Raw genomic sequence first — 12,126 nt, 5'->3', positions numbered from 1 at the left:
GAAAACAGACCTTTGCCTTCGTACCTTTCAGTTTTCCGTCGAAATTAGGGTTGGTGGCAACTTTCAGGCCTGGGTGAGGCAAGAGGAAGCAGGAGATTTTGGTGAAGCAGGAATGGATGTGCTTTCTGACATTCTGCAGCTCTTCATGCTGATTTCCTGAGACCTGCAAGAGACCAGTCTGGGGTCAAGGGGCTTCCTTCTGATAGGGACACCAGTAATACTGGGCCAGAGGTGCTGGCAGGAGAACAGGGTACTCAGCACTGTGGCTGCTTACAGCAGGAAAAAGCAACACAGAAGTAGGAATATGCTGTGCAAGGTCAAAGACAAGGCTCTTCCAGTGACCAAGGACCTAGCATATCTCTGACCACATGCCCTGGGGCATGTTATTATCGTTTGGAAAATGTGCATGTCCACGTATGACAGGAATACAAAAACATTTGGGATTTCCCACTAGGGCCTTTCTTGTCTCACATTTAATTAGGTCTCTCCACTACCAAATCACCCATGCATTTCCTGATTAATCCCAGTGGAACCCTTGCCCATCATTTTTACTTTACAACTACCTATTACTAAAACATTATTCCTGATCTCTTGGGAATCTGCTGACTTCCATCTCTACCCCCTCTCCCTGCTACTCCCAGCAATGAGCCCCACGGAGCCTAGGCTTGGCCAGTAGCCTGGCACAAGCTGCCTGGGCACAAGCCCTCCACTGAACATGGCAAGGAAATTCAGCCTCCTAAAAAGCCTCTTCTGTGATTTTAAAGCACTGGCTAAGTGTGACCATAACCAGCATCTCTATACGCTACAGTGCACATCTAGCAGCCAGTGCTGTGGCCACACAGCTGAAACCTCACTGGTGCCAGTGCTCTGCATCCCATTTCCTGCCCCCTGCCCAGGTTTACACCCTCCAGTGCTGCTCCCCCTCAGACCAAGGTCTCACTCTCATGCCCTGTGCACTCTCCATCCACACAGGTAATGGCAGTGTATCGTCCCTGGGTCACAAGCCAGATTTGCCTCTTCACTCTCCATCACCCACGAGCATGTCCCCAGGTTAACACTGCTGATTAAGTGAGCCCAGATCAGACAGAACGCACCTTCAGCCGCTTCTCCAAAAATCTTGCACCACCATCAGATCCATAGGAAAATTCATAAGGGAAGCTCCAGTCACGAACAAGGAATATAAGGGACTAGAAAAGAGACAGAAACACAACTGGGTCAGTGTCAATCAGCACCCACTAAATCAAAGTCACCACCTGCTCCAGAACCAGTTCAGAAAAATTCATCTTTCAAGGGTGTTGCTCTGTTTTCTGCTAATCATAGGATCAGGACTCGCTGTATGAGATGTCCAACCCTGCCCTTTTGATAATCAAAAGGAGCTTCATGAGGATTTCAGGGCTTCCCTCCCTGCCACCACCACTTGCAGCAGATGTCAGAGCCCACAGCAGTGGCAGAAACCCCTGCACCCTTGCCACAACCTTCAGACCACAACAAAACCTGGCCCTGAGTCTCTGCCCAGCTCCAGCATCATCTCACACCTTTCCTGGTGGAAATACCAGCCTGTGCAAGGACACCCCATCACAGCACTGAGACCACGCAGACTCGCTGCATGTGTGGCTGTGTCCTACAAGGGGAAGTGGGAAGCAGACTTCCCCTTGTACCGGTTTGCTGGGTGGCAGTTTGATTTCCTAGCTTGAAAAAGAGCGTCAATCCTTTAAACTGCAAAACAAGAAAGAGATTTCTGCTAACCAGGACAAAAGGCAATGAGCTCCCTAATTCCAGCCACATTTAGTTCCATCCTATGGGAATTTTACAGGCTCATTTTTTCAGTCTTTTCCACTGGGCAGCCTTCCAGACAGACTTTTAATGAGAAACAGATGCAGGATAACAAGGCTGAATAAGAAATCACTGGCTTTTGTAATCTTTATTGAGGCATTTGAAGTTCCTATGCAATAAATAAATAAATACCAGCACGGTCAACTTGCAATCTTAAAAATAAAGTTTTTTAAACTGTTTTCAGAAGAAATCATGTCTCCAGTGCCTCATTTGTGCAAGGGACCTATGTCCCCTGTAATGAATACACAGCTTGGAGGAGGGGAAGCCCTGAACACCAAACCCCAGGAGGGCCTGGCAGAGGTGCCAAGGTTCCTCTCATGCACATGAATAAGCAGGTCAGCAAGCGGAATCTATTTCATTGGAATTCCCCTAAAAAATGGCTATGTTTAGAACAAAGATGTAGTGGAAGGAGGGAAAATATTTCCTCTCCTTATTATTCTTCCATAAAACATCAGGAAAGCTTAAAAAAAAAAAAGAACAGTGTGCTGGCCATCTCTAACTGCATGACAAACCACAGCAACTGCACCCAGTTAGTGTTTCAGGACACGCTGTTCTTTTGGAGACCGTGAGATGCTTAGGAGGCATGTCCATGTTTAGGACTTTTCCACAAACACATGCCCTGCACTGCTTGACTTGGGAATTATTTTCTTCTTTCTGAAGCAGAACTGTTCCAGACGTGCTGTCTTTGCCATGCCCCACAGCCACCCTCAGCCCAGCAAACTGCCGGTACCACGCTCAGCCTTCACAAAGGCATCATGACCATCTGGCAAGGGCTCCTGGGGCAGCACAGTTACACCTCAGCGCATGTGCATGGACACACCATGGAGAGGAGAGAGCCGAAGGGATACGTTGATTTTCCACTGCCAAGTCTTACTTCCTTTCCAGCAGGATCAATGCAACTGCCTCACTATCCACACTTTCTCTGCACTCTCTGCTTGGCAGCATTTTCCTATAGGAGCTGTTTTCCAAAGCCTCCTTTACACATTTGTATATTTTAAGGACAAAAGAGGTTCAGCTTGTTTGACTTACACACGTGGAATCTTGACCAACAAACTCAAGCTGTAGACTCTCTCCAGCAAAGAGAGCTGTCTCAGTTTAAAGCCTGCAGCTACCACAGAAGCCCCTGCATCTCTCATTAAGCCACGCTACCCATTAAGTTGCCCCTCATTAACAGCGCTCCTCATTGCTAGTCTGACTTTGTCCAGTCTCACGTACAGACACTGAGTGGCATGCTGCCCCATCCTCCCCAGCTTATTCACCATTACCCTTTCCCTGCTTCCTAAACAAAACACTCAGCTGCCTTTAAAAAAGTGCTCTGCAGGATAAGGCCACTTTGCAGTGTGGACAGGAGGTCTCCATTACTCACCTGGCCACATCCCCATCAACCCTTCTACCAAATTTCATCACATCTAAAAGGGTTACCAGCAGCCATTTGGTATTTTTCCCCAGATCAGTAATAAAGATGACAGTGAATCAGAGAGACCCTGGGGATAGCCCGAAGGAAACACTTCTGAAGAATTATGATTCCCTATTAAAATTAGTTAAGTGCGCTCTGTCATCTATCAGTTAATGAGTTTTTAATCCATATATAATGGATTAAAACACACAAAGCTGACTTTATATGTTGTTCATTTGCTTTTAATCAGCATGGTAGGGAGATAAGACTTGCAGAAAGCAACATACCATGGTGATAGTTACCTTTATCAACTGAACTCGTGGTCTTTTAAAAGTTGATAATGGGATTGTTTTACAAGACTTGCTATCCACAAAACTGTGTGACTTCACAGCAATTACAGTCTTTGGTAAAATCAGAGCCTATTATCCAGTCCTAATGACTTAAGCATATTTAAGTTTCCCCTTACAGCCTCCTTTTTATTGATGGAGTAGGAAGTATTTCACTTTCACTGAAATATTTGGCTTCATTATCCTAATAGTTTTTAAATAAGGAACAGGAATATTTGTTTTATTTCTGGCTTTTTTCTGTACTTCTTCTAGCTCTTGCTACTACGAGTCATCTATTTTTACTGGTAGCTTTCACATCATTTATCAGTCATCTGCCCATGCCAGCATCCAATATACCCTTAAAGTTCCCAAAAAATCTTGATTTACCCATTTGTTGTATATTTTAAACTTTTAATTTTATTTCCACTTCCTGACCACAGATACCCTATAAACCCCTTAGGCTTGCCACCACGGTGGTGAGGATAGCAATTCTCTTTTTATGTTGGAACACAAATGTAAATAGCCATAACCCGTTCCCAATTACCATTTGATTTTTTTACGGTATGGTTTGCTCTGTGCTGTGGTCCACTTTAGGAAGCTCACAAACCCCCATCCAACTACCACCTAACCTATCATGGATGCCAGTTGTAGTTGGACCAAGACATTAGGAATGTCAAAGAGCATCTGGTTAAAGGAACAACTTGCACAGCACAAGGCCATAGCCCCACAGAAGGTGTTTTCCTTCTATTTGCCACCCTGATTATGCAATGAGCCTTGCAGCTCCAGTGCAGTGTGAGGACACATGGGGACCTCACAGCATTGCTCCCTCCATCCCCTTAGCTCCCTGCTCACACCTGGTCCCACAGATGCCCGAAAGCTTCAAAACTCGACCACTTGCCCAGCCTCCCAGGCACAAGGGTTCAGTGCAGTCATAATCAAAGCCACACAAAAACACGACTCCATCTGTGAAAGGACTGGAGCTTTAGTGAGCTGCCACAGCCCTGTCATGGGTGCCTTCTGCTCCCCTACCTTCTGCTTTGTCTCTTTTCATTCATATTCACTCTCTTCCGGGAAGGGGCTGTCACAGCCAACTATACTCCCACCCCTGGAGCTGCTCACAGCCCTCATGTCCAGAGCAAGCTGGCGTCTGCCTGACACTCCCTTTTTGAAAGCCAGCTTTTCACAGGTTGGAAGGCTGCAGGCTGAACAGATGTCCCTTATTTGAAGTGAAAGCCCCACTTAAACCAAGCTTTCCCACAGCTCTGCTGTCACTCGTGAGAGCTCTCAGCTAATCCTCATCCTTTCATTTTGCAGGCGCAGGGATTCCCAGGGCAGGCGGGTTCAAACCTCTCAGAGCAAAGGCTGGGCAGAGCTCCTGAGTAGACGGCATGACAAACCTGCACCAAAACCTGACTGCTTTCCAGGCCTGGCAGGACAGGGCAGTGCTCTTGGGATGGCAAGGATTCAGAGAGGAAAGAGAGAGAAATGTTGGATACATTTGGAAGCTTCTTTGGAGGCAAGAAAGCACGAAACCTCTCCTTCGCGCAGCTGAAGTGCTTCCCAGGCCTCCCTATCTACTCCCGTCCTGCAAACTGCAGTGACACCTCGTGGCGAAGTCAACCAGCCTGGGGACAAGCCACCTCCGGCACTGCAGACGGGAGCTGGCCAGGACCCTCGGACTCACCTGGAAAGGTTTCAGGAATGTCTCCTCCATGGCCAGCCGGCCATACTCGGTGAAAAGCTGGAAGGAGAAGCAAAGACCAACAGGAGTGTTAGCGGGTCAGTGTGCATGGCCGGACAGGGAGCTGTGGGCCACACAAGCAGCAAGGGACAGTTGTTGACTGAGGGCTAACAGCACCATTTGCAGAGCTGGAACAGAAACTGGTGAGCTGTATGCTTTTGGTTCACATACGAGAGGCACACAGAGCTGTTATGGAGAGCCACCATGCTGAGCCCTCATGTGAAAGATCTCAGCCTGGAATTTTTGGTTGCCAAATCTGTGAAAAACGGCTCAAACCAGCTGCTTGCTATTGCTTTCATACCAACCAGGAACTTCACGTGCTACAGGGGACTGCTGGAACCCCTGCTCTCTTTAAACACTCCAGGAAGAAGCGGAAATTAATTCAGAAATAAGTACTTTCCCTGCAAACCCCACTGTGCAAAGACCGTTGAGATCAGCCTCCCAGCAAAACGTGAAGGCTCTCCAGTCTCTCTGGACTCTAATTTCTAACTATATATAAATTTCACAATAATGTATTTCACAGATGCCTAAAAATGGGTCAGGCTGTTAAACAATGGCTTAAAATCCAAACTGAAAGATCAGAGTCACACTGGGTAAGTTCAGTGTTAAAAAGGCATTATTATTAAACATATTTACTGACTGAAATTATACAGAAGGTCTTCAAATGCTGGTTTTTTCCAGCCGGAGTTTTTCTTTTCTTAAGCTCCTGGAAAAAACTACCTAGCCAAACAACCACCTAAACAGAAGAGAAAGCTAGAGGTAATACCAGGAAATGGGCAGGACACCTGTGTCACAAAAATCCCATTAGCTACTTGCCTCCAACAGTCAGGGATGCAATTACTCTAAGGGGTCACCTGTACTGAGCCAGTACCAGATGTCAATATCCAGGCTTACAAATGGCTATCTAATTTCTCTGGGCTTCTCCTAACAGTACAAATAATGAGCAACGAAGTCCTGCAGCATGAACAGTGCAACTTCTGCATCAGATTTCCTGTCATTTAAGTCAAATAAGCACTTTTACTGCCCCTACTCACAGAGCAGTGGATGGACACTCGGCAGCAGGAGTACCACAGACACAGAGTTGAACTGGAATGATTCTATGGTTTTATAACTAATCTGGATCCTTTACAATTACCAGTCACTTTAGCCCCTTGCTACACATCACTGCATGTTTCCAGCCTCATGGGTCAGTCCTGGCCTCTAAAGTCTACTTCCTGAGGAACCCCACCATAACCCTGTGGAAGGATACACAGGCCAGTGTGGGCTATACCCAGACTGTCTGCTGCAGACTGTGATGCGTGCTCCACACTGAGAGGCCTTGTGATGGGTACTCTGCACTGTCTGATGCTCGTTTAACCACATCAGTAAAAAATCAACTTAATCCCCTCTGACTGCAGCACCACCCATGCCAACTGGTCCCATGCAGTGTGGACATATAAAAAGATACTGCCTTCCACTTTGCAGCTTTACATAGCTGAAGACCATCACCAGCTCCACTCACAGTCACTTTTGTCTCCTGACTTAGCAGTCTTGATTCTTTCAGTATCTCAGTCCCCTTCACCCACCGGCTGCAGCACAAAGCACAGCCATGGGCCTTTTGCAACTCCACAGGTTCAAAACAGTCCCTGGAACAGTCCAGGTGAGTGTTCCACTGACTGCCCTTCCAAAGGACCCAGGCCCCCAAGAAGCCACATTAAAAAGCATAAGCAAGACAAGTTTCAACCCAAGTGACTGTTCCTCCATGAACCAGTATGAGAACTGAGAAATGGAGGCTCCAAATGTGAAAATGCCTTTCCAGAGCAACAGTCTGCAAGTGCAGAGTGTAATCCAGGCACCCCAGTTCTGCAGAGCAGCAGGGACAAGGGTCTTACCTGCAAGTGCTGCAGATCATCCTCCTGCACATTCTGGGACAGGTTATAAACCTGCATTTAAAAACAAAAACTTCAGAACACTCAAAATGGCCTGTCCTTTGGACCAACACAGGGGTCAGTGTGGTCCAACTCCACAGCATTATCATGGGGACACAGACAAAGTCATAGCTGCCTGTGGTGCTGGTACAAGGCTCTAAGCACAGTCATACTGCTGGACAGACTCACACAGTCGGACAGACAGGCATTGCTGTTCCCTGTGCAGCAAAACTCTCCAGCATGGGAGCACCAGCCTGGAATCCTGTCAGGTCCAAATAATGTTCCTTCTCCATTTTTATTATGTGCTGAGCTCTATATGAAGACACACTTTCCACATTCACACTGCCCTCTAAACGCAAAGGCCAGATGGTAGGAAGGGAAGCCCTAACAGGCTATGTGGCTACTGGTGTGTGAGCCCCTCCAGCCCAGAGGTTCCTCAGTGCCAGCAGCACCAAGACAAAAGCTTCCCCAGTTCCACAGACCAAGGTCCCTTCCTTTTTGGTAGCTGGAAGCAAAGGGTGGAACTGCTGCTGGCCCTGCTCTTGAGGCAAGATGAGGAGATGAGACTGTTCCCTGTGATGATGAAGTCATATATGAATCTTGTACTCAGTGCAGCCAACACACTGGCCTTTAGCTTGCTCACCAAAGGCTCTGCCTAGCTGCTGTGTTAGGCAGGTGCTAAGCTACTGGGTTTCTGCCACTTCCCTTTAGGAAGTGATTGCTGTGATTCTTACCTGTATTGAGCTGATCATTGTGCTTAGGGCAAACACAGTTGCCGAATCCCGCAGGGTGGACTGGCTGTCAAAGGTTCCCTGTGTATCCATCAGCAACACTGCAACCTGAGAGGCAGAAAGCTCTATGTCAGCTTGGATGCGCCCATTCAGCATCTGCATCCAAGTAAAATCACTCAAATGCCAAAGGGATGTGGTCAGGGGTGTGAATGTCAGCTGCATTTTTGTACTGGGAATCTCACTGTTTCTGCCTCAGACTTAAAATTGGTGGAGGGTAAATAAAAAGAACAGCCCCAGACACTCCAGACAGTGCGATGACTCCAGCAGGCAGTGAAATGAATGCTATGCAAGGCAGAGGAGGGAACTGCTTTGCTCCTCAAATACTTGCTGCCAGTGTGGCTAGGTCTTTTCCGGAGTCTGCATTAGCTTCGTGTCACAGAAGGCAAACTCAGTAGCGCATCACACCTCCTTGACCCAAAACACATTCAACCAGTATTAGAAATCACACCGTGAATAATTCTGCATCACTTTGGTGTCGGGCTCTTTGTTAAAGAGTAGATGAATACAAATATTTCTGCTATAAATCAAATTTATAGGATGTCCCAAAATCCAGTCTGCATTGTGTTTGACCATCCTGAACGAAGACATGCCATTTTACAGCAGCTACTGCTCTAGGGAGGGGATGTAGTTTTCAAGGACCTCAGATTCAAGATCTTTGGGAATAGAAGAAAAATAAACTCTGTGATACCCAAAGTTAGAAGGACACCTAGAGAGCGTATCAGGGACACCTAGACATCATATCAACTCATTGCATTGAACACACTGTTATGGTTTAACCCCAGCTGGCAACTAAGTACCAGACAGCCACTTACTCACTCGCCCTACCTCTCCCCAGTGGGATAAGGAGAATCAGAAAAAGGTAAAACCCGCAAGTTGAGACAAGAATAGTTTAATAATTAAAATAAAATATTATGCTAATACTACTAATAATAGTAATTGTAATAAAAAAGAGGATAACAGAAATATAAATAAAACTCAAGAAAAAACAAGTGATGCACAGTACAATTGCTCACCACCCACAGACCGATGTCCAGCCTGTTCCCAAGCACCAATTTCCACCCCGGCCAACTCCCCCCAGTTTATATACTGAGCATGACATCTATGGTATGGAATACCCCTTTGGTCAGCAAGGATCAGCTATCCTGGCTGTGTCCCCTCCCAACTTCCTGTGCCACTCCATCCTTCCGCTGGCAGGGCCTGAGAAGCTGCAAAGTCCTTCACTTGTATAAACACTACTTAGCAACAGCTAAAACATCAGTGTGTTATCAACATTATTCTCAGACAAAATCCAAAATACAGCACTATACCAGCTACTAGGAAGAAAATTAACTCTATCCCAGCTGAAATCGGGAATCCCATTTATGCTAAGTTAGGGATATGGTATTGAAGACCTTCTCTAAAATTACACAGGCATTTGAGCCACCTAAGACAAGGCAGAAGAGTCTTATCAAAGCTCTAATTGAAAAACAAGCTGACCAGCAACAGACAGCAATGCAACAGAGAAACACACACCTTTTTACCATCAGGTTTGTCCACCAGGAAAACTTCACTCCATATCTGAATGCCGGTTGTTTCCCGCTCAGACCCTCCCCTCCAGGAGAAACCAGTCAGAGGCTCGTTGTAATCTCCAACCCAGTCCACTGCTTCCTGCAGGTAGGAACAAAAGAAGTTGCTGGAGTTCTCATTACACTTTGGTTTTATGCTTTTAATTCTGTGCTGCCTTCACCTCAGTGCTGGAGCAGAGCACCCTCTATAAGGGAGGTTTCCTACAGGGCAGCAACTGTATCTCAGCTCCAAAGCCAAGATTCTACTGGGGAACCACCAATGCACATGGCTGTGGCTGCTCTTTATTTTGTGAAAACCACACTAACAAGAAGCTTGAGCATTTCTAGAGCACCAAGCTGGTGTCCTGTCCAGCTCATCCCTGGGTGGTACATGGGAGCAATGAGCAGCTGCACCATACCCCTGGGAAAAGGCACCTCAGCTGGGGCCATACCTTATTGTACATGTATCGCAGCATGAAGTCCATTAGGAATGATTTTCCTTTTCTAAAAGCTCCAGCAACAGACACAGCCACAACCTCTTTATCTCTGACAGCCTCTGAGAGGAGGATGCGGTTCAGTGCAGCTTCATCCAGTTCAAAGGAATGGTCATCTTTGACAATGAGGACTTGCACTGGTCCTGCCTTCCTCACGGACTCCTCCTCCTCTGAGCTCCATTCGTAAGTCTTCTCTGCAAAACTACCTGCGTAAACAAGTAAACCAAGAGCTGTTAGGTTCCTTCTGCAAAGTGCAGAATCACAGATAGCAGGGCTGGATGGGGTGGTAACAGGCCAACTAGACCAAATACCCATCTCAAAACAGCACCATTCTGAGCAGATGTCTGTTGAACCTGTCCTCAGACATCTCAATGGAGGCTTCATGCTACTTTGGAGCAACCTGTCCACAGGCTGCCTACAGGCAGAGAGTTCCCTGCTGGAACACATCCATTGTTCCCTTGACAAAACACGTCCATTACTTTTTGTCCTACAAGAGTTGACATGGAGAACAGATCACTCTTTTCTTGCCTGTTACAACTTCTTACACATACAAATACTGCCATAACACCACCATTAGCTTTTTCTATGCTAGAAAAGAGAAGTCCAAGTCCCCCAGTCATCCTTGCAACCACATTATCTAAGCATCTGACTGCTGTCCTCTAGATACTCCCCACCAGGTCTTTCCTGAAGGCTGTCTCAAAAATGTCTCAGCATTCAAACATTCAAGGTGTCCAAGTACCTCATGTCTCTATCAAAGGACACTGCCTTTATGCATCCTTTGCAATTCCTGTTTCTGTAGCAACAGCAGAATCCTTCTTGATCTGCATTCTGAACTAATGCTTAAAGTATAATCTGCTTCTTATGAGACAGCCCCAGCAGGTACCACATATCCCATTAAGACACATGCCCATCCTGATAAAAGCCACTTCTTCACTCTCAAGCAAAGTATGATAACTGCTCGCTTTCCCACTTTGAAATGGCAAGGTTCCCTGCAGAGCTGCTCCCTGGCATAGAGATGACTGCTGCCCAGGCTGTGTAGTGTTCATATGGCCTTACAAGAGGGTCTCATTTCCGTGCCAGGACTGGACAGAAGTGACAAGCACGAGGCTACAGCAGGAACATTTGGAGGCAAAGGACTCAGTTTGGTCACTGTACCCACGTGCGGCAATGACAGCATGCTAGACACATGTGTATCACCTGCCTGATTCTCCAGGCCAACACAGCTGAGATGATGACAGCTTTTAATGGCCTCATGGTCTGTTTGGGCTGCTTTACATACCTGACACAATACAGGAGATGGATGCATTTTAAGACCTGCTGTCCACAGACACTGCAGCCTTCGGCTTTGCAAAGAGCACGCCAGTCCCAGTAATTATCCTTTTGTTGTCTCCAAACTTCCCCAACACAGGAAAGAGATTGGTGAAGGTGATTAATCATACCAGTCAGTTCACCTACAGCCACATGACATCTAACCAGCAGGAAAGGGAGCGTGTGATGGAAAGTTCCCCAACATCTCTACAAAAACTTCCTGGTTTGTTGGCTCAGGCTGCAACTTTCCAAACATGGTAGCCTCAAATTAAACCTCCTGAGGCTCTGTTTCAGACCCTGACCTCAGGGACCCAGTTTTCAGCCAGTCCCAGATATTTCAAAGCACAAGGACTATGTCTGCACATGATAAAAGACAAGTTATAAATACCAAGAGGAACAGGGTTTGCCCATTCTGGGCCTCTTTATAAGGAAGCCTCCAGCAGTAACTTCATATTTTAAATAACAGCAGTGCTTTTGTATGAGTTTCTGATTTCCTATGGTCCCACAATGAATATCAGGATCATTAAGCCTGGTTGCTAGGGGATTTCTTATGGCCCTCGGACGTATACTACGAGCTTTCTTTGCTCAGAGTTTAAATACAAAGATCTTTTCTTCCCAATGCTTGGAGGTTTTTTAGCAAAACAAAAGCCCCAAACACTCTGAAAAGCTGGACTCTCCACCAGAGTGCAACAGCCCAGGACCAGCAGCACCATCTCCCTTCAAACACCAGCCCCTGCCTCATACAAATGCTTAGGGGCCTCCAGGAAAAAAACAAAACAAAACAAA

The 12,126-nt window shown here is 46.6% G+C and overlaps 1 protein-coding gene across 2 annotated transcripts in view; it reads right to left on the bottom strand.

Moving 5' to 3' along the window:
• ATL1 (atlastin GTPase 1) overlaps positions 1 to 12,126 on the bottom strand; it is a 32,074-nt gene that overhangs the window by 10,030 nt on the left and 9,918 nt on the right. For both annotated transcript variants that reach the window (XM_061462517.1, XM_061462518.1), the window contains exons 2-8: positions 9,991 to 10,238; positions 9,507 to 9,641; positions 7,938 to 8,042; positions 7,168 to 7,218; positions 5,240 to 5,296; positions 1,095 to 1,187; positions 25 to 163 (exon numbers count right to left, since the gene is read on the bottom strand). In XM_061462517.1, coding sequence (XP_061318501.1) covers positions 25 to 163; positions 1,095 to 1,187; positions 5,240 to 5,296; positions 7,168 to 7,218; positions 7,938 to 8,042; positions 9,507 to 9,641; positions 9,991 to 10,238 — 828 coding nt within the window. The remainder of the gene's footprint in view (positions 1 to 24; positions 164 to 1,094; positions 1,188 to 5,239; positions 5,297 to 7,167; positions 7,219 to 7,937; positions 8,043 to 9,506; positions 9,642 to 9,990; positions 10,239 to 12,126) is intronic.

Source organism: Pezoporus flaviventris, unplaced genomic scaffold (assembly GCF_033815535.1).
Source record: "Pezoporus flaviventris isolate CSIRO_AGI_PZ_B2104156 unplaced genomic scaffold, CSIRO_AGI_Pfla_v1 ptg000035l, whole genome shotgun sequence".
Classification (NCBI taxonomy): domain Eukaryota; kingdom Metazoa; phylum Chordata; class Aves; order Psittaciformes; family Psittacidae; genus Pezoporus; species Pezoporus flaviventris.
The sequence above is the reverse complement of the archived record's forward strand: the minus strand, read 5'-3'. Positions and strand labels throughout refer to the sequence as shown.